Source organism: Ranitomeya variabilis, chromosome 7, assembly GCF_051348905.1.
Source record: "Ranitomeya variabilis isolate aRanVar5 chromosome 7, aRanVar5.hap1, whole genome shotgun sequence".
Classification (NCBI taxonomy): domain Eukaryota; kingdom Metazoa; phylum Chordata; class Amphibia; order Anura; family Dendrobatidae; genus Ranitomeya; species Ranitomeya variabilis.
In genome coordinates this window covers 160,359,549-160,384,271 of record NC_135238.1, presented here as the reverse complement: position 1 = coordinate 160,384,271, position 24,723 = coordinate 160,359,549, and the positions used below count along the sequence as shown (strand labels likewise).

The window sequence follows — 24,723 nt, the reverse complement described above, 5'->3', positions numbered from 1 at the left end:
AATCTCCACTGGTGTAGTAACGCATCTACTCCTTCCGGGTTCTCTTTCGGGTTTAGAGAGTAGAACCTTTCTACTTTTCGATTCTGCCTTGTGGAAAAAAGATCCACTTGAGGAAGACCCCAGATTGCACAGATTTCTCCAAATATTCTTTGATTTAGTGACCACTCGCCCTGGTGCAGGACGTGACGACTCAGAAAATCTGCGACAAAGTTGTCCGACCCCTTTAAGTGTGTACTCGTGAGGGATAAAAGGTGGTTTTCGGCCCAAAGAAATAGTCTTCCTGCTTCTTCCATTAGGGAACTTGATCTGGTTCCTCCCTGTCGATTTATATACGACACCGTTGTGCTGTTGTCGGACAACACTACTAAATGTTTTCCTTTGAGATCTTCTTCTGTTTGAAGAATTGCTTGCCTTACTGCTGTCAATTCCTTCAGGTTTGAGGAGGCTAATTGCATCTGTGGATCCCATAGACCCTGTAGGATCCGATCTGATAGGTGTGCTCCCCAACCTAACGGGCTCGCATCTGTGGTCAGTATCACCGGATTCTGGATTGACCATGGGACCCCTTTTTTTAGATTCCCGGAATCTAGCCACCAGCTTAGAGAGTCCCGAACATGTTGTGACAATACGATTTTCCGGTTTAGTTTGTAGGGTATTCTTGTTTGTTTTGACAGGATCTCCCACTGTAGGTCCCTTGAATGAAGTTGTGCCCATTGGACTGCCGGAATTGTTGCAGTAAGCATGCCTAGGAGGGACATGGCTTCCCTCACCGAGACGTATTGGGCCACCTGTATTTGTGTTATACGTTGTTTTATGGCCTCGATTTTTCTGTCTGGAAGGATACAGACCTGTTTGATTGAATTTAATTGGATCCCCAGGAACTCCTGTATCTGGGCTGGAATCAATCTTGATTTTTTTTAAGTTTATTATCCACCCTAGTTTGGTTAGTAGCTCTCGTACTGTTGTAACTGCTTTTATGCAATCTTCTTGATTGTCCGCTATCAGGAGGAAATCGTCTAAATAGGGCACTAGCAGAATGTTCTCTCTCCTTATGAAGGATGCTACTTCCGAAATTATTTTTGTAAAAATACGAGGAGCTACCGATACCCCAAAGGGGAGACATTGGTATTGTAGATGGGTGTAGACCTGCCCCAGCTGCACAACCAACCTCAGGAATTGTTGATGCTCTCTGCTGATCGGCACATGATAATAGGCATCGGTAAGGTCTATCACTGCCATATAACATCCTGGATACAACAGTTTTACCGCCGTTCTCAGAGTCTCCATTTTGAATTTTTCTACCCGGATGAATTTGTTTAATTCTTTTAGGTTGAAAATAGTTCTTAAAGATCCATCCGGTTTTGGAGTGAGGAAAAGGGTGCTGTAAAATCCCCTCCCTATTTCCTGTGGAGGTACCCTTACCAGGACTTTTTTGTCTAAAAGAAGACGAACTTCTTTTTCGAGAACTAACTGGTTCTTTTTGGCCACACGAGTAACTTTTATTCGGTGTGGAGGCAGGGAGATGAAATTTAGTCGTAGGCCGTCTGATAACAAGTTGATTATCCATTGGGACGGCTGTAAGGTTACCCACTGATGGACAAAAAAACGTAACCTTCCTCCCACCTGGAATATGGCGTCATTGTTTGGGATCCGGTTTTGGGGGTTTATTGAAAAGAAACCCTCTTTCTCTTTTCTCCCCCCAGGGTTTTCCCCGTGTGGTTCTATCCGTGGGGCGGCCTCGGCCCCTACCTGATCCTCGAAAGGATCGACGATTGTCATACCAACGTCGTTTAAAGAAGGGAGGTGGAGGGAAGTGTTTTTTCTTGTCCGCCGCTTTTTCTAAGATCTCATCTAAAGCGCTGCCGAATAAATATTGGCCCTCACAGGGGACCGCACAGAGCTTCACTTTAGATTGGAAATCAGCATTCCAATTTTTTAACCACAACGCCCTTCTTCCTGAATTAGAAAGGGCACCCGCCCGGGCAGAAAACCGAACAGAATCAATGGCAGCGACCGCCAGGAATCCTGCTGCATTTTGAAGTGGAGGGATGACTTCTAGAAGTCTGTCTCTTGGACATTTGTTTTTTATTTGGTCGCTTAGTTGCTCCAGCCATTTAACCATGGCACGGGCAGTACAAGTAGCCGCTACTCCAGGTTTAAACGCCCAAGTTGAGGCTTCCCAGGCTGATTTTAGAAAGGCATCCGCCTTTTTATCTAGGGGGTCTTTTAGGGCCCCCATGTCCTCGAAGGGAAGTGCTATGCCCCTGGAGGTACTTGCGATAGCCGCGTCCAACTTAGGCGCCTTTTCCCATTTCTCGCAAATTTCCTCACTAAAGGGATATTTACGTTTCAAGGCCTGGGGAACTGAAATCCTTTTATTCGGTTTTTTCCATTCTTTTTTAATGAGATTTAGTATGTTATCATGAAATGGGAAAACTTTCCGTTTCTTATCCTCCAAATTACTGAACATAGAGTCCTGAACTGTTTGCTTCTCTTTTGGCGTCTCAACCCCCAGGGTGGACCTGACCAGTTTTAGCAACTTCCCCACATCTTCTGATAAGACATAAGGCCGGCCACACTCTTCATCTGAAGAGTCCAGGTCCGAAACCTCCTCGGGCGGAAGCTCACCCAGTTCACCCTCGGATTCTACATCAGATGTCTGGGCAGACATAGAGGTCGGGTTTACGGAGCTCTGCAACCCATGTTGTTTTAACTGCTCCTTTACCGTACATTGTACTTCGCTTCTAACAATATCTTTTATATTCCGAAGCAATGATGATGACTCTTCAGACACAGTTTTTTCTATGCACGAGCGGCACATACGCTTTTCATACGTTTTGGGAAGGCTTCTATCACAGAGTGCACATACTTTATGCTTTTGTTTAGAGGCAACTTTCTTTCCCTGCATATATACAAAAAACACAATGTCACTGACATGTCTTTGCCTTACAAAGGCACTCACCCACCGGACCCTCAGTACCACGACAGGCTGTGGGATGTCTGCTGGGATCGCTGATTCCTTCAGATCTGCCATCTTGCAGGAGACTGTTCCCAGCGCCAGCTTGCCGCCTTGTAGATTTAAATATAGGCGGGCAGGAAGCGGTGTGTGCGTCCCTGAACTTCCTCCCCCCCGGGGAGTGTCAGCACACCGCTTCTACAGCGTGTAGCGTCACTTCCGGTTATACCCGGAAGTTCCCCATTCAGCGCCAGCGTCGTGATGGGCACGCTCATTTTCCTCCCCCGGCCCAGCCTCCGGCCAGGAGCGGACGCCGGGGAGTCCGCAGTGGGAAGGACGCACCTGCAGCTCCAGGTATGGAGGCGACGCGCGCACGCCGCCGCCGCTGCTCCCACCGCGGACCTCGGCTCAGAGACCGGCTTAGCGAGGGAGACCTCTCCCCATGCAGCACCGCAGGTTCCCCGCAAGAACAGGAAACCAAACTGAGGAGAGAGGTGCCGCCCCCATCTTTTATCTCCTATGCAGGTTTCCTGTTCTTGGGGGCGGGACCATCTCTCATGTACCGATGCCGTCATGGGGAAGGGAAAAAAAATGCAAAAAAAACTTGAAAAATGCTGAACGTGTGCACATAGCCTAAAAAGAAGAGGAGAACTGCTGAGCTCTGTGGCTGGTCATAGCAGCTCAAGCGCGCCGGAGCTGTGGTGTTCTGCCACATCGCACCAATACTTTCTGCATTAATCACCTTCATGCCAAAGCACTGCTGGAACAACTGTTTAACTGCAGGGAGTGAGAGCAGCAACTAAGTAGACGCTGCGCCTCCCTGCAACTTCTCTTGACAGCTCAGGCTGGTTAAATAGAACACCACTCCTGGAGTCAGCCACATGCTTTCCAGGTTAAAAATAAAAATAAATATATATATATTTTTTTTTTTTGGTGCATGTTGTGGTAAATTTGCTGTGATTGCCCAATCCTTTCCATTCCCTCCACAATGAAAAAAAAAAAAGAAAATCAAGATTGCACACAAAGTTCAGATAAAATAAAAAATATCAATGAGATTTTATTTTTTGCAAATCGCACAAACAGCCCTGGCTCTAACTGATCATCCAAATGGCTGTCAGTGTGGAAAATGGAGCAGAATACATCATCTGCGCTGTGCCTGATCTATAATGAAAGGACTCTCGTGTATTGCGGGAGTAGCGATTATAAATCATGTAAAGCAGTCTTAGAAGAGATACAGATGCCTAGTAAATTCCCCATAGGTGAGTAGTAAACAGGTTTATGTCGGCGTGCTTTCATCAGTGGTGCAGAACATCTCTTCACTCCACCTATAACTGTAACCCAACCTGTTATTACTCAGAGTGACTCCCAAGCAAAGATGACATTGGCCAGTCATGTAGCAAAGATACAAACCTTTATAGGGTGACGGCACCCATCAGTGAGGACAGCATCGCCAGAGAGCAAATGACTAAACAATCCGGTGTAACATGAGGACGCATCGCTTCTTACCTCCAATGGTGGTCTCTTGAAACTCATCAAATTGACCCTTGACGAACCTCAGCACAAGACTGGACTTTCCTACAGCCATATCTCCAAGCAGCACCAGTTTGAACTGGCAGATTTTCGTCTGGCCCACTCCATTAGCCCTTGTACTTCCCCGGTTAGCCATGGTGCCGTCTGTCTCCAGTAATCAGTCTCTTCCAGTCTTCTGAAGGATAATATTGGCCGTTCAGTTACGTGAAATCCAAAGTAACCTTCAGAAAGCACTCTGCCAGGGAAAAAAAAAATAAAAAAAATTAACAAGTTGTGCTTTCTGGTTAGCTCATATGTTAAATTACCTAAATACGTAAGTACCTGGGAGCCAGCGGCACTGCGCGCCCGAAAGCTGTGTTTGGATAACCTGTTTGATTAGCAAATACAGTTAGGTCCATATATATTTGGACAGAGACAACATTTTTTCTAATTTTGGTTATAGACATTACCACAATGAATTTTAAACAAAACAATTTAGATGCAGTTGAAGTTCAGACTTTCAGCTTTCATTTGAGGGTATCCACATTAAAATTGGATGAAGGGTTTAGGAGTTTCAGCTCCTTAACATGTGCCACCCTGTTTTTGAAGGGACCAAAAGTAATTGGACAATTGACTCCAAGGCTATTTCATGGACAGGTGTGGGCAATTCCTTCATTATGTCATTCTCAATTAAGCAGATAAAAGGCCTGGAGTTGATTTGAGGTGTGGTGCTTGCATTTGGAAGGTTTTGTTGTGAAGTAAACATGCGGTCAAAGGAGCTCTCCATGCAGGTGAAACAAGCCATCCTTGAGCTGCGAAAACAGAAAAAACCCATCCGAGAAATTGCTACAATATTAGGAGTGGCAAAATCTACAGTTTGGTACATCCCGAGAGAGAAAGAAAGCACTGGTGAACTCATTAATGCAAAAAGACCTGGGCGCCCAAGGGAGACAACAGTGGTGGATGGTCGCAGAATAATCTCCATGGTGAAGAGAAACCCCTTCACAACAGCCAACCAAGTGAACAACACTCTCCAGGAGGTCGGCATATCAATATCCAAATCTACCATAAAGAGAAGACTGCATGAAAGTAAATACAGATGGTTCACTGCACGGTGCAAGCCACTCATAAGCATCAAGAATAAAAAGGCTAGACTGGACTTTGCTATAAAACATCTAAAAAAGCCAGCACAGTTCTGGAAGAACATTCTTTGGACAGATGAAACCAAGATCAACCTCTACCAGAATGATGGAAAGAGAAAAGTATGGCGAAGGCGTGGTACAGCTCATGATCCAAAGCATACCAAATCATCTGTAAAACACGGCGGAGGCAGTGTGATGGCTTGGGCATGCATGGCTGCCAGTGGCACTGGGTCACTAGTGTTTATTGATGATGTGACACAGGACAGAAGCAGCCGAATGAATTCTGAGGTATTCAGAGACATACTGTGTGCTCAGATCCAGCCAAATGCAGTCAAACTGATTGGTCGTCGTTTCATACTACAGATGGACAATGACCCAAAACATAAAGCCAAAGCAACCCAGGAGTTTATTAAAGCAAAGAAGTGGCATATTCTTGAATGGCCAAGTCAGTCACCTGATCTCAACCCAATTGAGCATGCATTTCACTTGTTAAAGACTAAACTTCAGACAGAAAGCCCCACAAACAAACATCAACTGAAAACCACCGCAGTGAAGGCCTGGCAGAGCATCAAAAAGGAGGAAACACAGCATCTGGTGATGTCCATGAGTTCAAGACTTCAGGCCGCCATTGCCAACAAAGGGTTTTCAACCAAGTACTAGAAATGAACATTTTATTTAAAATTATTTAATCTGTCCAATTACTTTTGGTCTCTTTTAAAAACAGGGTGGCACATGTTAAGGATCTGAAACTCCTAAACCTTTCATCCAATTTTAATGTGGATACCCTCAAATGAAAACTGAAAGTCTGAACTTCAACTGCATCTGAATTGTTTTGTTTAAAATTCATTGTGGTAATGTCTATAACCAAAATTAGAAAAACGTTGTCTCTGTCCAAATATATATGGACCTAACTGTATGTATGAAGTGGAATTTCCTAATGTTACAGTGGTAAGAAGCCAATGCAAGGAAAGGCATAAAGATAGCTGGAATTCACAGCCATCCGGAAAACATTAACCCCTTTCCCCCTGGGGCATTTTCCATTTTTTTTCCCCTTCTTCCAAGCGCCATCATTGTTATTTTTCCATTAACAAAGCGGAGTTCTTTTTTTTTGCAGGACAAGTTGTACATTTGAATGACACCATTTATATTACAGATAGTGTATGGGAAAACAAAATTCCATAAAATTGCATTAAAAAAGTGCAATTCCACAATTATTTTTTAGGTTTTTTATATTTACTAACCATGTTCACTAATGGCAAAACCAACCTGGCAGTATGATTCTCCAGGTCAGTACGATTACGCAGATACCAACATGTACATGACAGAAATCATGGTTTCATATTAACGCTGTAAAGACAGGCAGTCATGGGGGTTATGAGCAGACCCCCAGCTGTCATGGAAACCCATCAGTGCCCCATGATCCCGTCAAAGGCGCGTGCAGAAGGGAGCGTGAAATGCGTGTTTCCTGCAAGTGTGTGCGAAATGCCGCTGTCAGATTGACAGAGAACATGTTAATGGCACATGATGGCGGATTAAATCATCCATCATGTGCGGGAGAAAAATGCAGGCTCAGCATGCAAGCCAACATATATGTCACATGTCGTGAAGGTGTTAATCTATACGACCTAGTATGATCCGGACCAGTAACAATTTATGGCAATATGACAAGAGTCGCTTTCAGACCATAAATGTACACCATGTTGTGTCATTGTCACATCGTGGACACATTATTAAGTCGTTTCAGTAGACAGAGGGTCCAGACTCCAAACAATTGGCAGAGATAAGGGATGTCAGCACCTGCTGGCCGACTGTGGTTCCTTTAAAGGGTATATACATTTTTTTAAATGTATCTAAGCACTATTAGGCAGGTAATTGCAACTTCCCTGCCTGTTGTGTCCGGCGCCTTTTCTTCCACGGTACAGAGAGGTCACAGACCGCTCCTGCCGAGAATTCAGGATTATAATCTAGTAATTTGTCAAGCTGTGGAAAGTCCTACTGAACCCTTATAAACATTGTGTGACATCCCCTACAACCTGCCACTATTGGGTCACGTTCAACCAAACATTTTGACACATCTGACCAACTATTCAGCAACGTGAGTAACATGAAAGCTGAGCTGATGGTCTGCTATGGACAACAATGGACATTCATACCGTAAGACAGAAGTCTCCCCAATACCGGACTCCATTGTGTGGCACATCTAGAGCAGTGCTGTCATTATTAAAGTTCCAACCTTCGTAAATTACCAGTATTTTTTTACCCTCGAATTAAAATGCACGGACCTTTCTTTTTGAAGAAACTCCAGGCTATTATAGCTGGCACGCAAAACATTGATGTCTTCACTTGCAAGTAATCTGGACTGCGAAAAATGCAGTCAACCTCTATGTTGGAGCGCTCAATGTCAATGTCCTGATGGGTACTTTCGGAAGTGTATTAACAAAAACTGTGAATCATCGTGGGGATTTATCAGAAAGAGAACCTTCTTTGAAAAGTCACACGTCTCTGAAAAAGTGGCCTGCTCATCTCTGGTGTATGGAAAACTCTGAAAACCAAGCTACACAAGTGACTGGAATATCTGAACGCACCTCAGTTGACTTTTAAGACTTTAATTGTGATGTAAAGTTTATGTTTGGGCTCTAGGGAAGATCATATTGAACATTTGTAAGTTTAGATAGTTGGTTAACTATCTTCATGAAAAACACCAAGGTTACTTACCGGTAGCCGTTTTTTCCGGAGCAGCACACCTGAGAGAGGGATCCGCCCAGCCAGGACAGGAAATCTACTGAAATAAAAGAAAGGTGCCTCTCCCTCGCTTCAGTTAGTTTTCAGAGCATGAGAGGCCCCCCTGCTTAGTTCACATGGCAAACTACCACTACATCATAATAATAAACAAAAAACAGCCAGCTACAAGTGCACACCAAAGAGTGAAAAGGGGGGGGGGGGGGGGGGGAATATACAGGTGCTGTCATGGGCTCCGGAAAAACCGGCTACCGGTCAGTAACCTTGGTGTTTTCCCTTCCCCCATGACCGCACACCTGAGAGATTTTTGGAGAAAGGAGCACCTTAGGGAGGGACCACCGCTTGCAGCACCCTTCTACCAAAGGTAAGGTCAGTCGAGGAGGATAGGCTAGGTTCACATTGCGTTAATGGTTTAACGCTAACGGACTGCGTTGCACGGTGAAATTGTTACAATTAACGCCGTGCAACGGGTCCGTTAGCGCACCCATTGACAGCAATGTGATTTGTCTCTGTAGCGCATCGCTAGGGCATGCCATTTTCGGCATGCGCTAGCGATGTGCCGTTCTTTTGTGACGGACCTCGGACGCTGCTTGCAGCGTCCCAAGTGCGTCCGAGGTCCGGTCCTCGCTAGCGCAGATCGGGGATCTGCGCTAGCGGGAACGATGAACGCGAACCTTAAAGAAACATTGCGTTAGCGCAATCCGCTAGTGCTATGTGCTTAACGGATTGCCCTAACGCAATGTGAACCTAGCCATAGATTCAGTCGGTAGTGTTTAAAGAAGGTAGATGGTGAGGACCAGGTAGCGGCCTTACATATCTGATCAATCGATACCTCTGCTTTCTCAGCCCAGGAAGTAGCCACAGCTCTGGTGGAGTGAGCCTTGATGCCTTCAGGGACCGGGGCGCCACATGCAGCATAGGATAAGCTAATGGCCTCCCTAATCCAGCTAGCAATAGTACTTTTGGACACACCATATCCTTTCCTGCTACCCTGGAAAGCTACAAATAGAGACTGATCCTTCCTCCACTGACTGGTCAAGATATGTACTGTAACATAGACCTTCTTGCATCAAGAGTATGAAACTTTTCCTCTCCTGGATTTCTAGGATTATCAAAAAACGAGGGTAATACAATCTCCTGACTCCTATGGAATTTAAGAACTACCTTAGGTAGATAAGCCGGATCTGGTCTTAGAACCACCCTATCGTCATATATCTGTGTGTATGGAGGGCAAATTGGCAGGGCTTGCAAGTCACTCACCCTACGTGCAGATGTCAAAGCTACCAGTAGCACTGTTTTGAGAGTGAGAAAGTTTGCTGATAATTCTTGCAAAGGCTCAAAAGGATTTCTAGTTAGAGCTTCTAAAACCAGATTCAAATCCCAAGGGGGAATTTTCTGAATTACCACAGGTCTAGACCTACTACACGATTTAATAACATGGGACACCCACCTATTGGAGGCTAAATTACAATTATATAAGGCTCCTAAAGCCGATACTTGCACTTTGAGCGTATTGGTTGCCAACCCTAGTTGTAAGCCTGCTTGTAGAAACTCTAAAATAGCACCAACAGGAGCCTCATCCCCCAAAGGTTGTCCCAAATACTCTAGGAATCTCTTCCATGTCCTACCATAAATTCTTGATGTAATCGGTTTTCTACTTTTCAACAGGGTGGAGACTAGCCCTGGTGAGAATCCCTGCCGGCTTAGTAATGCCCTCAAATTCCAGGCTGCCAGATGGAAGCCCTTCACTTGAGAGTGGAAAATTGGTCTCTGGGTAAGCAGGTCCAGAACCTCTGGTAGAATCCATGGATCGATTACCGACATCTGTCTTAGGAGGGAGAACCACGGTCTTTTCGGCCACAATGGAGCAATCAGAATCCCTCTCGCTTGCTCCATTCTGATCTTTCTTACTACTACTACCGGTATTAATGCTATTGGTGGAAACACGTAAGCGAGGCTGAATTTCCACGGTATTTGAAGGGCATCTAACGCAAACGGGTTCCCTCTCGGGTCCAACGAGCAGAGCCTCTCTACCTTCCTGTTGTGAAGAGTGGCAAATAAGTCTATTACCGGTTTGCCCCAGGCCTGTACTATCTGTTGGAATACCCAGGGATTCAGGGACCATTCTCCCTGTCTTAGCCTTTTGCGACTCAGGTTAGTCTGCTTTCGTGTTTTCGACCCCCTTTATGTGCAGAGCTGTGAGGGACAGTAGGTGACGTTCTGCTAACTGGAGAAGGACAGATGTTGCCCCCATAAGGGAAAAGGACCTTGTTCCCCCCTGGTGGTTGATATAGGCTACCACTGCATAATTGTCGGCCATAATTCTGGTATGACGACCCTGAAGGACAGGGGGGAAATGTTTTACCGCTCTTTCTACAGCCCATAGCTCTTTTACATTGGACGTCTGATGTCTTTCTGGTTGGGACCAGGACCCCTCTATCGAGAGGGTCCCTAGATGTGCACCCCCATCCCGTACCGCTCGCGTCCGTTGTGATCACGTCCTCTATCGGAGTTAGCCACTGAACCCCTGACGTCAAATGATCCCTTACAGACCACCAGATTAGGGAAATCTCTCACGCCTACTGAAAGGTATACTTTTCCCTCTAAATGCCCTTTTAATAATTTTTGTGTTGACAGGACCTCCCACTGTAATTGTCTCAGGTGAAATTGTGCCCATTTTACAGCGGGTATACAGGATGTTAGTGATCGTAACAGGGACATTGCCTTTCTTAATGTCATTACAGGCTGCTGTATTGCCAATTCCACAAGACTCTGTATTTGGATTACTTTGTTCTCCGGTAGGAGACAGAGCTGGCGTGTGGAATCTAGAACCAACCCCAGGAAGGACTGAACTTTCTCTGGTGTTAATCTCGACTTGATGACATTTATTTTCCAGCCCAATACTGCTAGGGTTGTAGTTACCTCCTCTATTTGTGCAAGACAGTGATCCACCGATCTCCCTATTATAAAGAAGTCGTCTAGGTACAGGACAATGACTGTCTCGAGAACAGAGGAAGGAAAAGACATCTGACATTAATTTGGTGAATATTCTTGGTGCCATCGACAGACCGAACGGGAGGGCAGCATACTGGTAGTTCCCGAGTTGCCCCTGGACAAATACTGCTACTCTCAGAAATTTTTGATAGTCCCGATGGATTGGGACATGATAATAAGCGTCTTTTAAGTCTATAGCTGCCATGAAGCAGTTCAGGAACAACATTTTTATCGCTGTTTACCGACTCCATTTTGAAGGAGTAATTTATCACTGACCGATTGAGTTTCCTTAAGTTGACAATAGTCCTTAGCAAACCGTCTTGTTTCCGTATCAAAAAGAGACGGGAATAAAAACCTCTTCCTTCCTCTTCCCTCAGAACTTCTACTAGAATCTGTTTTAGTACTAGCTCCAATACCTCTGCTTCCAAAGTTAGTTGTTCCTCCGGGAATTTTCTGTGAGGTGTCAACACAAAAGTCTGTCGAGGTGGATGAATAAAGTCTATCTTTAGGCAGTCTTTGACGACACTCAATGCCCAACGACTGGCGGAAATATTTACCCAGGCGGGGAAAAAGATAGAGTCTTCCCCCTACCTCTGGCCTGGCGTCATTGGGAGGGCTTTTTTGCTGATGTGGAGAGTCCCTTAAACATGTACCCAGATCCTTTTCTGTCTCTTAAGTCCCAGTTTCATCTATCTCCCTGGGGGCGACCTCTATTAAATTTTCCTCTCCGAAAATAAGGCCTTCTGATATCCACTGGGAAGCGAGGGAAACCCTTTTTCCCATCGCCTGCCTTCTTTAAAATGTCTTCCAGCTTCTGACCAAAGAGGAATTTGCCGTCACACGGGATGGAACAAAGTCTATTTTTTGAGGGCAAGTCACACGGGAACCCCTTTAACGACAAGACGCGTCTAGCTGCATTAGACAATCCTGCTGCCCTAGCAGCTAGTCTTACAGAGTCTGCTGAGGAATCTGCTATTAAAGCTGCCGCTCCTTGTACCATTGCCATATTGGCTAGGACCTCTTCTCTTGGCACCTTAGATTTCAATTGATCCTCCATTTGTTGCAGCCAGACTATAAGGGAGCGGGCAACACATGTCCCGGCTATTGCCGGTTTTAGACCTCATGCAGCCGCCTCCCAGGTGTGTTTTAAGAACGCATCCGCTTTCTTGTCTAATGGGTCTCTTAATATGCCCGAGTCCTCTAAGGGTAGGGATGACTTTTTGGATGACCTAGCAACCGCACCATCAATTTTAGGGACTTTATCTCACACTTCTGAATCCTTTTCCTCGAAGGGATACCATCTTTTAGAAGATGAGGGGAGGCTACCAGACTTCCCAGGCTTCTTCCACTCCTTCTCTATAAGGGCTTTTACTTTAGCATTGACAGGGAAAGTACGCTTCCTTTTCTCCTCCAAACATAACGTCCTCTACAGATCTAGTCGCTTTCTCATCCTTTATTCCCATTGTAGCCCTGACTGATTTTACCAGTTTATCTGTGTTTTCAGTTAGAAAGCATGGTCGGTCCCCAACATCGCTATCTGAAGAGGAGCCAGAGGACATGGAAGAGGAGGGAAAGGGAGACAGAGGTTCCTCCTGATATTCCTCGCCAGACTGAGAGGCATCAGAATCCGTAATAGGCTCTAGGCTTTTGCTACTCCTCTTTTTAAGGACTGATTTTAAAGGACCCTTTAACTTTGGCCCTAATGGCCCTGAGGCAAGAGGCAAAGTCAGTGGTTTCATCCTGAATAGTCTTTTGGATACAGTCTGCGCAGAGGTTTTTCTGCCACGGGACTGCTAGCAGGATTTTACAGAGGGCACATTCTTTGTTTTGACTTGGTACTAGCCTTCCTCGGCACCTGGCAAGTAAGCAGATAATGTAGCCCATTTCCACCAAGGTGACATTCACGAAGATCACTCACCACCCGCTGACAAACAAGGGTACCGGATTTTGAGGCTGATCAGGAGCATGGACAACGTCCCTCCTAGAAGCTGAGGAGTCGTGCGACCTCCAGTCAGGGCGACTGCCGCTTCTTCCACTTGAGCGGCTACTCCTCTTAGTATTCTGGTGACCAGGCATAGCACCTGGTAAGGGCTCTTGCTGCTGCTGTTGCTGCTGCTGCTCCATACAATCCTCCATAATGGAGAGCTCTATAGATGTGAGCGCTTACTCCATTGATCCACCACCTTTTAATGGGTGATCCACGCTGCTCACCGCCTCTTCTGGTAAACATTTCGCTCCTCCCCCGCCTCCGCACCACACCGGGAACCACCAAAAGGCCCTGTATCCCGGCCGGTGTCCGTCCATGGGCGCCATCTTGGATCCGGCGCGCAGCACTGACGTCACGCGGGCATGCCCATTCCCAGCATGCTTAGCGCGCGACGCCCGCCGCGCACCCGGAAGCCATGCCCAGAGCCGAAGGCGGCCGGCAGAGGGGGGAGAGAGCGGCGTGGCAGCCGCAGAAGAGCCTCAGGACCCCGGATTGCGCTGGACCGACGCCCGCAAGTGCGCGAAAGCCCCACGGGACCTGCGAACGGCGCTTCCACAGCCTGAAGGCCGACATATAGGCGCCCTTGCCTGTTCTTCCAGTGCCGGGACAGGAGTGGGTGAGTGGAAATCATAAAAAAAAAAAAAAACCCACCGTGATTTCAGCACTAGGGCTCCTATCAGGACAGGAAACCCAACTGAAGCGAGGGAGAGGTACCGCCCTTTTATGTCAGTAGGTTTCCTGTCCTGGCTGGGCGGATCCCTCTCTCAGGTGTGCTATCATGGGGGAAGGGAAAATGTCCCATTATCTCGCTGCTTTAGAGCCACTGTAAAGGCCCTCTATACAGATTAGACAAATGTTGGACGAAGCCACCGACATGTTCAGCTGGCAGTGTAATGTGTATGGGGGTTCTGGCCAACTGATGGTCGGAGGAAATCAGGATCATTCATGCCCAATTTCGGACAGCCAAACTCATTGTTTTCATGGAGACAAGCTACTGGCCAATATTTCAGCAGGCTGCTTTCTCATAGAGAACACAGGAACACTCAATGGAACGCATGTTTCTATGTATGGCAGAGTCGGCTGAAGCATCTTTCAACCGACTTCCATGTTTTGTGTATGGCTGGCGCAAGTCTTTCACCTAGTCTGCCGGTCTACAACTTCACTAGAGATCTGTGCAGGAGCTATTTGCCACTTGCACATTGACAAACATTGGTGAGAGTCCAGTCCGTGTATAGCCCCTTTTGCACACAGAACACTGACCCAAAAACACACCAACCTTAGAGATAGCAGAAGAGAAGATGAAGGTTATTGTACATGGCAGATCAAAAGAACAAGGATGGAAATCTTTCAAGTTAGATAGGGCAGCTCACACAAGCTGTAGATTGGGATAAATCCTTCATGAGTTGTAGAAGAGGAAATCACTCCAGAAATGAAGCTGTGCTGACACGAGAGCAAACAAAGCAACAGCATTCTGGACACACAGCTCTCACATTCAGCATGTATTACTGGGAGGATCACATCCACATGACAAAAGCCTGAAGCTAAGAGTAGGCTGCATATCAGAGGCTATGCCATTTTTTTAAAACTAAAAGTTAAATACCGTAATTAAAAATTACCAGTACAGAGCTGTACGCTATGGAATTTAGCCTAGTGCTAATGATGAACTCTTCTGCGCTTGGAATTTACAAGTCTACTGTCATATAAACACGGCACATTTCTAGGAGACTTTACACCTCCTGAGCATTTTACATAAGAATCTAGTGAGGATAAGTGGGCTGACATTGCGGGAAAAAATCCATCATGTGATATGAAAGCGTAAAGTCAGGCTTGTGCTGTGACAACAATTACTGATTGATTTGTTTGCTCATGCACTAGGCAGCCCTTTCCTATTCTCCACACTCATCAAACATTACTAATCTGATTGCACTGCTTTCAAGAAGGGAAAAGAAAGCAAAGTACAGATAAATATCTCCCAGTAACTTGTTCTCAAGGACTTTGCAAGAAGACTCCAAGAAAAACTGATCCGTTGTGTTAAGGTACCTTCACACGAAGCGACGCTGCAGCGATAGCGACAACGATGCCGATCGCTGCAGCGTCGCTGTTTGGTCGCTAGAGAGCTGTCACACAGACCGCTCTCCAGCGACCAACGATGCCGAGGTCCCCGGGTAACCAGGGTAAACATCGGGTTGCTAAGCACAGGGCCGCGCTTAGTAACCCGATGTTTACCCTGGTTACCAGCGTAAAAGTAAAAATAACAAACAGTACATGCTCACCTGCGCGTCCCCCGGCGTCCGCTTCCTGCACTGACTGAGTGCCGGCCCTAACAGCAGAGCGGTGACGTCACCGCTGTGCTTTTACTTTCACTTTAGGGCCGGCGCTCAGTCAGAGCAGGAAGCAGACGGCAGGGGACGCGCAGGTGAGTATGTACCGTTTGTTTTTTTTACGCTGGTAACCAGGGTAAACATCGGGTTACTAAGCGCGGCCCTGCGCTTAGTAACCCGATATTTACCCTGGTTACCAGCGTAAAACATCGCTGGTATCGTTGCTTTTGGTGTCAAACCTGACGATACACGGCGATCGGACGACCAAATAAAGTTCTGAACTTTATTCAACGACCAGCGATATCACAGCAGGATCCAGATCGCTGCTGCGTGTCAAACACAACGATATCGCTAGCCAGGACGCTGCAACGTCACGGATCGTTGTCGTTCTCGTTGTAAAGTCGTTTCGTGTGAAGGTACCTTTACACCTTGTACAAGGCCTGAGCAGTGACTTCTGTGTAATTCAATGAAATCAAACATTTTTTCTTTTTATCTCGCATGGTGAATGCCATTAACAGAAGCACCAAATAAGTATACCGCTGTCCCTGGAGAGTGACGTGACATGGCTTCATCACGTGCAGGCTGCAGCCAAACAGCGGCCACCGTCAGCTGCAGTTCATCAATATTCCGTCATGGCGGACATCTGCTCTGACGAAACTGTAAAGGCTGCAGCCAAATAGGGTCCTACACAGACAAAGTTGGGCTTCCTGGTATATTCATTTCCAAAAACTAAGCCTCACTCAGATGGACGGGACGCGTTTCAACTACATGTTCGGTGTTTATCACAGACAGGACATGTGCCCGTTATATTCTATGGAGCTGATCACATGTGCCTTAGTTCTTATGCGACTGCTCTCTATACTTTTACTATGTCCCTACCACATCTCTCCACCATAAGCGCTTGATTTTGTGGGACATATACCATGTAACTTTCTGATCACTTATGAGTTTGTTTTTCAGCCAGAGAGAAACAATGCAATCATTTTTGAGTTCCCCATTGATATGGATGCGGCAACACCAAATGTGTGTGGTTCTTTTAACCCAACCAGTGTAAAATTGACAGGCAGCTAGATATGCTTTGGTACATTACAGGCCTGGGGAGCATTGTTGGATCCCTAACTGCCAGAGCAATCGCACTGTCTACCTATGTAACAATGTAGATGCCACAGTGAGCATTGACAGCAGAATCTAAGGGGTTAAACAGAATCAGAGATACCTCTGATCTTGGGATCAAACGGTCGGGTGTTAGCCGTAAAAACAGACATCACAATTCCTCCGTACTATAATGACGCCATCGTGGCCACATATACATGATCTGGCACAAAGGGAAGTGGTAACCATGCTGGACACAGAGAAGCCGTCCATGAACAACCAAGGCAGACATGGAACATTAGTAAAAGGGGTATTCTGGTTTCAGATTATTTCATGATTAAATGCTATGAGTTCAGTTTTCAAGGTCTCTATTTGCTGCCATCTTATACAATACAAAGATAAGAAACACTGGAAAAAGGCGGCAGAATCCGAAATTGGAAGGATTTCCCAGTGTAATGCAAAAAAGCCATAATCAGGTTGTGATGAGAAGTTCTAAGACTTAATTTTCATTTCCGCATGTCTGCTTACTGACCACGCTTCCATCTCTATAGGCTGTAAAGCTGTGCTGATCATTAATGGAAAGGCCCAGATACATCTACATAAACAAAGCAAGGCTCCATTCAATTAAATGATAGCAAGCTAACACCGCACAATACTTCATATTAAACCTTGATCCTGATAGTACCCATCACCAAGTAACAGGCGGGATATCTGTATACATGGCAGGTAATGTTGGTATACACCACTGCTGGGAACCAGTCACTGCACCTGAAGCTATGGCAAGAATAGAAAGGAAAAATCTTTATCTTTAAGGAGGGTGTACTACATAATATTAAGCAGAAGAAAACATTCTACTACATATGATGTATCCTAAAGGTCAGAGACAACTGGAGGCAGAAGTCAAGGCCATAACATGTGTGTCACCTGTGTGATCAGGAGCCGTGTATGTAACATAGATGTGTCACCTGTACAATCAGGAAAAGTGTATGTAACAGAGGTGTCACCTGTACAATCAGGAGCCGTGTATGTAACATACATGTGTCACCTGTACGATCAGGAGCCGTGTATGTAACATAGATGTGTCACCTGTACGATCAGGAGCCGTGTATGTAACATAGATGTGTCACCTGTACAATCAGGAAAAGTGTATGTAACAGAGGTGTCACCTGTACAATCAGGAGCCGTGTATGTAACATACATGTGTCACCTGTACGATCAGGAGCCGTGTATGTAACATAGATGTGTCACCTGTACGATCAGGAGCCGTGTATGTAACATACATGTGTCACCTGTACGATCAGGAATGGTGTATGTAACATAAATATGTCACCTGTACGATCAGGAGCCGTGTATGCAACATAGATGTGTCACCTGCACGATCAGGAGCCGTGTATGTAACAGAGGTGTCACCTGTACTATCAGGAGCCGTGTATGTAACATAGATGTGTCACCTGCACGATCAGGAGCCGTGTATGTAACATAGATGTGTCACCTGCACGATCAGGAGCCGTGTATGTAACATAGATGTGTCACCTGTACTATCAGGAATGGTGTATGTAACATAAATATGTCACCTGCACGATCAGGAGCCGTGTATGTAACAGAGGTGTCACCTGTACTATCAGGAGCCGTGTATGCAACATAGATGTGTCACCTGCACGATCAGTGATGGTGTATGTAACATAGATGTGTCACCTGTACGATTAGGAGCTGTGTGTAACACAGATGTGTCAGCTATACGATCAGAAGCTGTGTATGTAACAGAAGGGCAGCTCAGTGGTTAGCACTGCCGCCTTGCAGTGATGGAGACCTGGGTTCTAATCTCCCCAAGGATATCAGCAAGGAGTTTGTATGTTCTCCCAGTGTTTGCGTGGGTTTCCTCTGGGTTCTCCGGTTTTCTCCCATATGCCAGATATACACTGATAGGAAGTCTAGATTGTGAGCGTCAATGGGGACAGTGATGAAGATGTCTGTAAAGTGCTGTGGAATTACAAAGAATCTATCAGTAGGATCAGTCCTCCTAAGGCTACTTTCACACACCCGACGGACGTTGTGCTAAATTAATCACAACGTGGGCAGCGGATGCAGTCATACGACGCATCCGCTGCCCAGTGTGATGAGCGGGGAGGAGGGGGCGGAGCTCCGGCCGCACATACGCGGTCGAAAATGGCGGACGCGTCACACACAAAAAAGTTATGAACTTTTTTTGTGCGTCGCGGCCGTCAAAATCACGACGCATCCGTCGCACGACGGATGCGACGTGTGGCAATCTGTCGCTAATGCAAGTCTATGGAGAAAAAACGCATCCTTCGGGCAACTTTGCAGGATGCGTTTTTTCTCCAAAAAGACGCATTGCGATGTGCGTCACACGACGCAAGTGTGAAAGTAGCCTAAGCCGTCTATATGGGAATTCATCGGAAGCTGAATAAAATTATACCTTGATATCCGAGATCCAGACGCAGCCCCCCGCCCCCCCCCCCCCCTAACAGCGGCGGCACCGTCACACACGCAGCCCCCCGCCCCCTCCCCTTCCCCCCTAACACCGGCGGCACCATTGCACGCACAGCCCCCCCCCCGACAGAGCCGCACACACAGCCCCCCTCCTGACACCGGCGGCACCATCACACGCACAGCGCCCCCCTCCTGACACCGGTGGCACCACCGCACAGGCAGCCCCCCCTCCTGACACCGGCGGCACCACCACACGGGCAGCCCCCCCCTCCTGACACCGGCGGCACCACTGCACGGGCAGCCCCCCCCTCCCCCCTGACACCGCCGCACGCGCAGCCCCCCGACACTGCCGTACGGAAAGCCCCCCCGACAGTCGTACGAGCAGCCGCCCCTCCCCCGACACCGCCGCATACGCAGCCCCCCTGACACCGCTGTACGCACAGCTCCCCCACAGTCATACGTGCAGCCCCCCCCCCGACTCAGTCATACGCAGTCCCCCCTCCCCAACACCGCCGCACACGCAGCCCCCCTGACACCGCTGTACGCACAGCCCCCCCACACAGTCATACGCACAGTCCCCCCTCCCCAACACCGCCGCACACGCAGCCCCCCTGACACCGCTGTACGCACAGCCCCCCCACACAGTCGTACGCTCAGTCCCCCCTCCCCAACACCGCCGCACACGCAGCCCCCGACACCGCTGTACGCACAGCCCCCCCACAGTCGTACGCAGTCCCCCCTCCCCAACACCGCCGCACACGCAGCCCCCCTGACACCGCTGTACGCACAGCCCCCCCACACAGTCGTACGCACAGTCCCCCCTCCCCAACACCGCCGCACACGCAGCCCCCGACACCGCTGTACGCACAGCCCCCCCACACAGTCGTACGCACAGTCCCCCCTCCCCAACACCGCCGCACACGCAGCCCCCGACACCGCTGTACGCACAGCCCCCCCACACAGTCATACGCACAGTCCCCCCTCCCCAACACCGCCGCACACGCAGCCCCCGACACCGCTGTACGCACAGCCCCCCCACACAGTCATACGCACAGTCCCCCCTCCCCAACACCGCCGCACACGCAGCCCCCCTGACACCGCTGTACGCACAGCCCCCCCACACAGTCGTACGCTCAGTCCCCCCTCCCCAACACCGCCGCACACGCAGCCCCCGACACCGCTGTACGCACAGCCCCCCCACAGTCGTACGCAGTCCCCCCTCCCCAACACCGCCGCACACGCAGCCCCCCTGACACCGCTGTACGCACAGCCCCCCCACACAGTCGTACGCACAGTCCCCCCTCCCCAACACCGCCGCACACGCAGCCCCCGACACCGCTGTACGCACAGCCCCCCCACACAGTCGTACGCACAGTCCCCCCTCCCCAACACCGCCGCACACGCAGCCCCCGACACCGCTGTACGCACAGCCCCCCCACACAGTCATACGCACAGTCCCCCCTCCCCAACACCGCCGCACACGCAGCCCCCGACACCGCTGTACGCACAGCCCCCCCACACAGTCATACGCACAGTCCCCCCTCCCCAACACCGCCGCACACGCAGCCCCCCTGACACCGCTGTACGCACAGCCCCCCCACACAGTCGTACGCTCAGTCCCCCCTCCCCAACACCGCCGCACACGCAGCCCCCGACACCGCTGTACGCACAGCCCCCCCACAGTCGTACGCAGTCCCCCCTCCCCAACACCGCCGCACACGCAGCCCCCCTGACACCGCTGTACGCACAGCCCCCCCACACAGTCGTACGCACAGTCCCCCCTCCCCAACACCGCCGCACACGCAGCCCCCGACACCGCTGTACGCACAGCCCCCCCACACAGTCGTACGCACAGTCCCCCCTCCCCAACACCGCCGCACACGCAGCCCCCGACACCGCTGTACGCACAGCCCCCCCACACAGTCATACGCACAGTCCCCCCTCCCCAACACCGCCGCACACGCAGCCCCCGACACCGCTGTACGCACAGCCCCCCCACACAGTCATACGCACAGTCCCCCCTCCCCAACACCGCCGCACACGCAGCCCCCGACACCGCTGTACGCACAGCCCCCCCACACAGTCGTACGCACAGTCCCCCCTCCCCAACACCGCCGCACACGCAGCCCCCGACACCGCTGTACGCACAGCCCCCCCACACAGTCATACGCACAGTCCCCCCTCCCCAACACCGCCGCACACGCAGCCCCCCTGACACCGCTGTACGCACAGCCCCCCCCCACACAGTCGTACGCACAGTCCCCCCTCCCCAACACCGCCGCACACGCAGCCCCCGACACCGCTGTACGCACAGCCCCCCCACACAGTCATACGCACAGTCCCCCCTCCCCAACACCGCCGCACACGCAGCCCCCCTGACACCGCTGTACGCACAGCCCCCCCACACAGTCATACGCGCAGTCCCCCCCCCCCAACACCGCCACACACGCAGCCCCCCCACGACACCACCGTACAGCAGCCCCCCCTGACACAGGCATTGGGTGGTCCCTGTACAAGATAGTGAGGCATAATGGGGGCTCAGGTACTACAGATGTGGCACCACAGGATAGGAGAGGGGTCGGTGCCGCTGTTGGGGCTCTGCCACCTGTCCCCATTACAGCAGACGCTGTGCACACAGAACACTGCAGTGTAGTCACGTCCCGGACTGTAGCAGCCGAGCACTCAGCCGCACGGACCCCCCGAGCAGGGTGCATGGGCCGGTGACCGGCAGCGCAGATTGTGTACACTACCAGTCCCCGGCACGTACTAGTCACGTGTGACAGCAGGGAGCGGCGCAGACACAGGACAGTAGAGATCCGCGCTGCGCAGCTGGTGACGGGCAGGACGGCTAGTTACCGGGCATCAGGCGGGGATCACTGACAGCTCCGCTCTCTGCCTGCTGGGGCCTCTGACTCTCCGGAGGGGGAGAACTCCCTCCGCACACCAGAAATGCTGGAAGCCACAGCTGAGTGGTGGACGGGAGGTCACGTGATAGGACAGGAAAAGGCGGGGCTTATACAAAATACACAACAATACAGCGCTGTGTCAGGAGGCTGCGCGGGCCGCGCGAGCAGCCTGGGAGGGGCCGGGTGTACAGTATAGGGAATAGTGATGGGTAAAATGCGATTTTTGGGTGAGCCGACTCTTTTGGATCGGCTCACCAAAAAGAACCGGTTCTTTTGGCTCCCAAAATGGCTCTTCATTTTTTACCTTTGCATTTTAATTTACAGCCAAATTCTGGAATGTTTTAATCCATCATTTTAGCAAAAATCTTCACACATGGCCATTTATGACATAAAAGAGTATAATTTCCAGAATAACCAGATTTTATATTATTTGCTGTAAAAAGTAACAAACACAAAATCAACCTGCAAATCAGCAACAGAATACGACTTTGCACGTAGCCTTACAGTGACACATTTTAGGCCATGTTCACACTGGGCGGAATTGATGGTCTCAAGATGTGATAGCAACTTTAAGAATTGACACATACACTAATTCCAACAGTCTGTCACATAGAGTACAGTTTGTTTTTGTGAACTTTAATGTGAATGGGCAGGCAGGCTTGAGGGCAATGGGGGAGGCTAGGCTGTGAGTACTGCATGCATGCAGCAGGTGGCCGCAACGGGCAGGAGGATGCATTGTCAGTCTCCGCTTTGGGGTTGTGGCTAAATAGGATCAGTGACTGTCTGTGGAACTGGCAAGGAGCCGTTTAAAATTTATATGGCTCCTTGCCAGGAGCCGACTCATATGGTTCACTATAAAGAGCCGGCTCTTTGAGCCGGCTCATTCAGGAGCTACCCATCACTAATAGGGAATGATGTGGTGGGGTGTCACTGTCTGCATCTGCACACGGTCAGTCAACGCTGCTGCTTGGGGACGCTGCTTACATCCGCAGCGGCCAGATGTGACAGCATAGTGGATGGGATTTCAAGAAAACCCATGCCCACTATGCATGCACAGTCACCCGCAGAGACGGACATGCAGTGCATCTTTCTAGACTGCAGCATATCTATTTATCTTTGAAGAGACACTAGCCTCCTGTACAATATATTGGTTGTGGTGATTCTGCACAGGTCAGTGATCACATGCGGAATCACCTGTATGCAGGGGACTTGCTGCTATTTACGGATTGTGTGCACCTGGCCTTAGGGTACGTGCAGACGATCAGTAATTGGCAGCGCTTTGGTTGCAGCACACGTCCGCTGCCGGCTATTGAACGCTGGTGAGTCCACATGTGACCACTAAACCGTGCGGATTCACTGTGTCCAATACATTGCACGCAGAGGCGTAGCTAGGGTTTTGGTCCAGGGGGGGCCAAGCTTCTGAATGGGCCCCTAACCAGGTAACCTTGATTACAACTGGGTGATGAGCCCTAATAGTGGAGGAGGACCTCAGCAGATGACCGCGCTGTTATTGAAAATAATCTCTATATAACGACCAACATGGATATTACCGCCATATGGTCATTGGTAGATACCAGTCCTACAGAACATATAAGAGATCACTGCACAGTTACAGATAATCACTTACCGCTGACTTCCTTTCTGATGGAATAGTTCACTTTTCCATCTGGCCCAGACCGACATGACAACTTCTTCCAGCCAGGATTCGTCTGCAGAGAATACAACAAAGACACATTTCATTTCTCACATTCCAGCCCCATCGCATCTATTCCCAACCTGCACAAACTGCTGCTGCTGCCGTATGTGACCCTATTACTGCCCCTGATACCACAATACTGAGCCACTGCTGCCGTACAGTGGGGCAAAAAAGTATTTAGTCAGTCAGCAATAGTGCAAGTTCCACCACTTAAAAAGATGAGAGGCGTCTGTAATTTACATCATAGGTAGACCTCAACTATGGGAGACAAACTGGGGAAAAAAAATCCGGAAAATCACATTGTCTGTTTTTTTATCATTTTATTGGCATATTCTGGTGGAAAATAAGTATTTGGTCAGAAACAAACAATCAAGATTTCTGGCTCTCACAGACCTGTAACTTCTTCTTTAAGAGTCTCCTCTTTCCTCCACTCATTACCTGTAGTAATGGCACCTGTTTAAACTTGTTATCAGTATAAAAAGACACCTGTGCACACCCTCAAACAGTCTGACTCCAAACTCCACTATGGTGAAGACCAAAGAGCTGTCAAAGGACACCAGAAACAAAATTGTAGCCCTGCACCAGGCTGGGAAGACTGAATCAGCAATAGCCAACCAGCTTGGAGTGAAGAAATCAACAGTGGGAGCAATAATTAGAAAATGGAAGACATTCAAGACCACTGATAATCTCCCTCGATCTGGGGCTCCACGCAAAATCCCACCCCGTGAGGTCAGAATGATCACAAGAACGGTGAGCAAAAATCCCAGAACCACGCGGGGGGACCTTGTGAATGAACTGCAGAGAGCTGGGACCAATGTAACAAGGCCTACCATAAGTAACACACTACGCCACCATGGACTCAGATCCTGCAGTGCCAGACGTGTCCCACTGCTTAAGCCAGTACATGTCCGGGCCCGTCTGAAGTTTGCT

At 49.0% G+C, this 24,723-nt stretch overlaps 1 protein-coding gene across 1 annotated transcript in view; it reads right to left on the bottom strand.

Annotated features, from left to right (window-relative positions):
* The window catches only part of LOC143784204 (ras-related protein Rab-5B-like), a 53,392-nt gene extending 31,207 nt beyond the window's left edge, over positions 1-22,185 (bottom strand). Inside the window, exons 1-2 of the mRNA XM_077272136.1 lie at positions 22,048-22,185; positions 4,463-4,721 (exon numbers count right to left, since the gene is read on the bottom strand). Of these exons, the coding sequence (XP_077128251.1) occupies positions 4,463-4,622 (160 nt within the window). The 5' untranslated portion in view covers positions 4,623-4,721; positions 22,048-22,185. The remainder of the gene's footprint in view (positions 1-4,462; positions 4,722-22,047) is intronic.
* Positions 22,186-24,723: the final 2,538 nt, after the last annotated feature.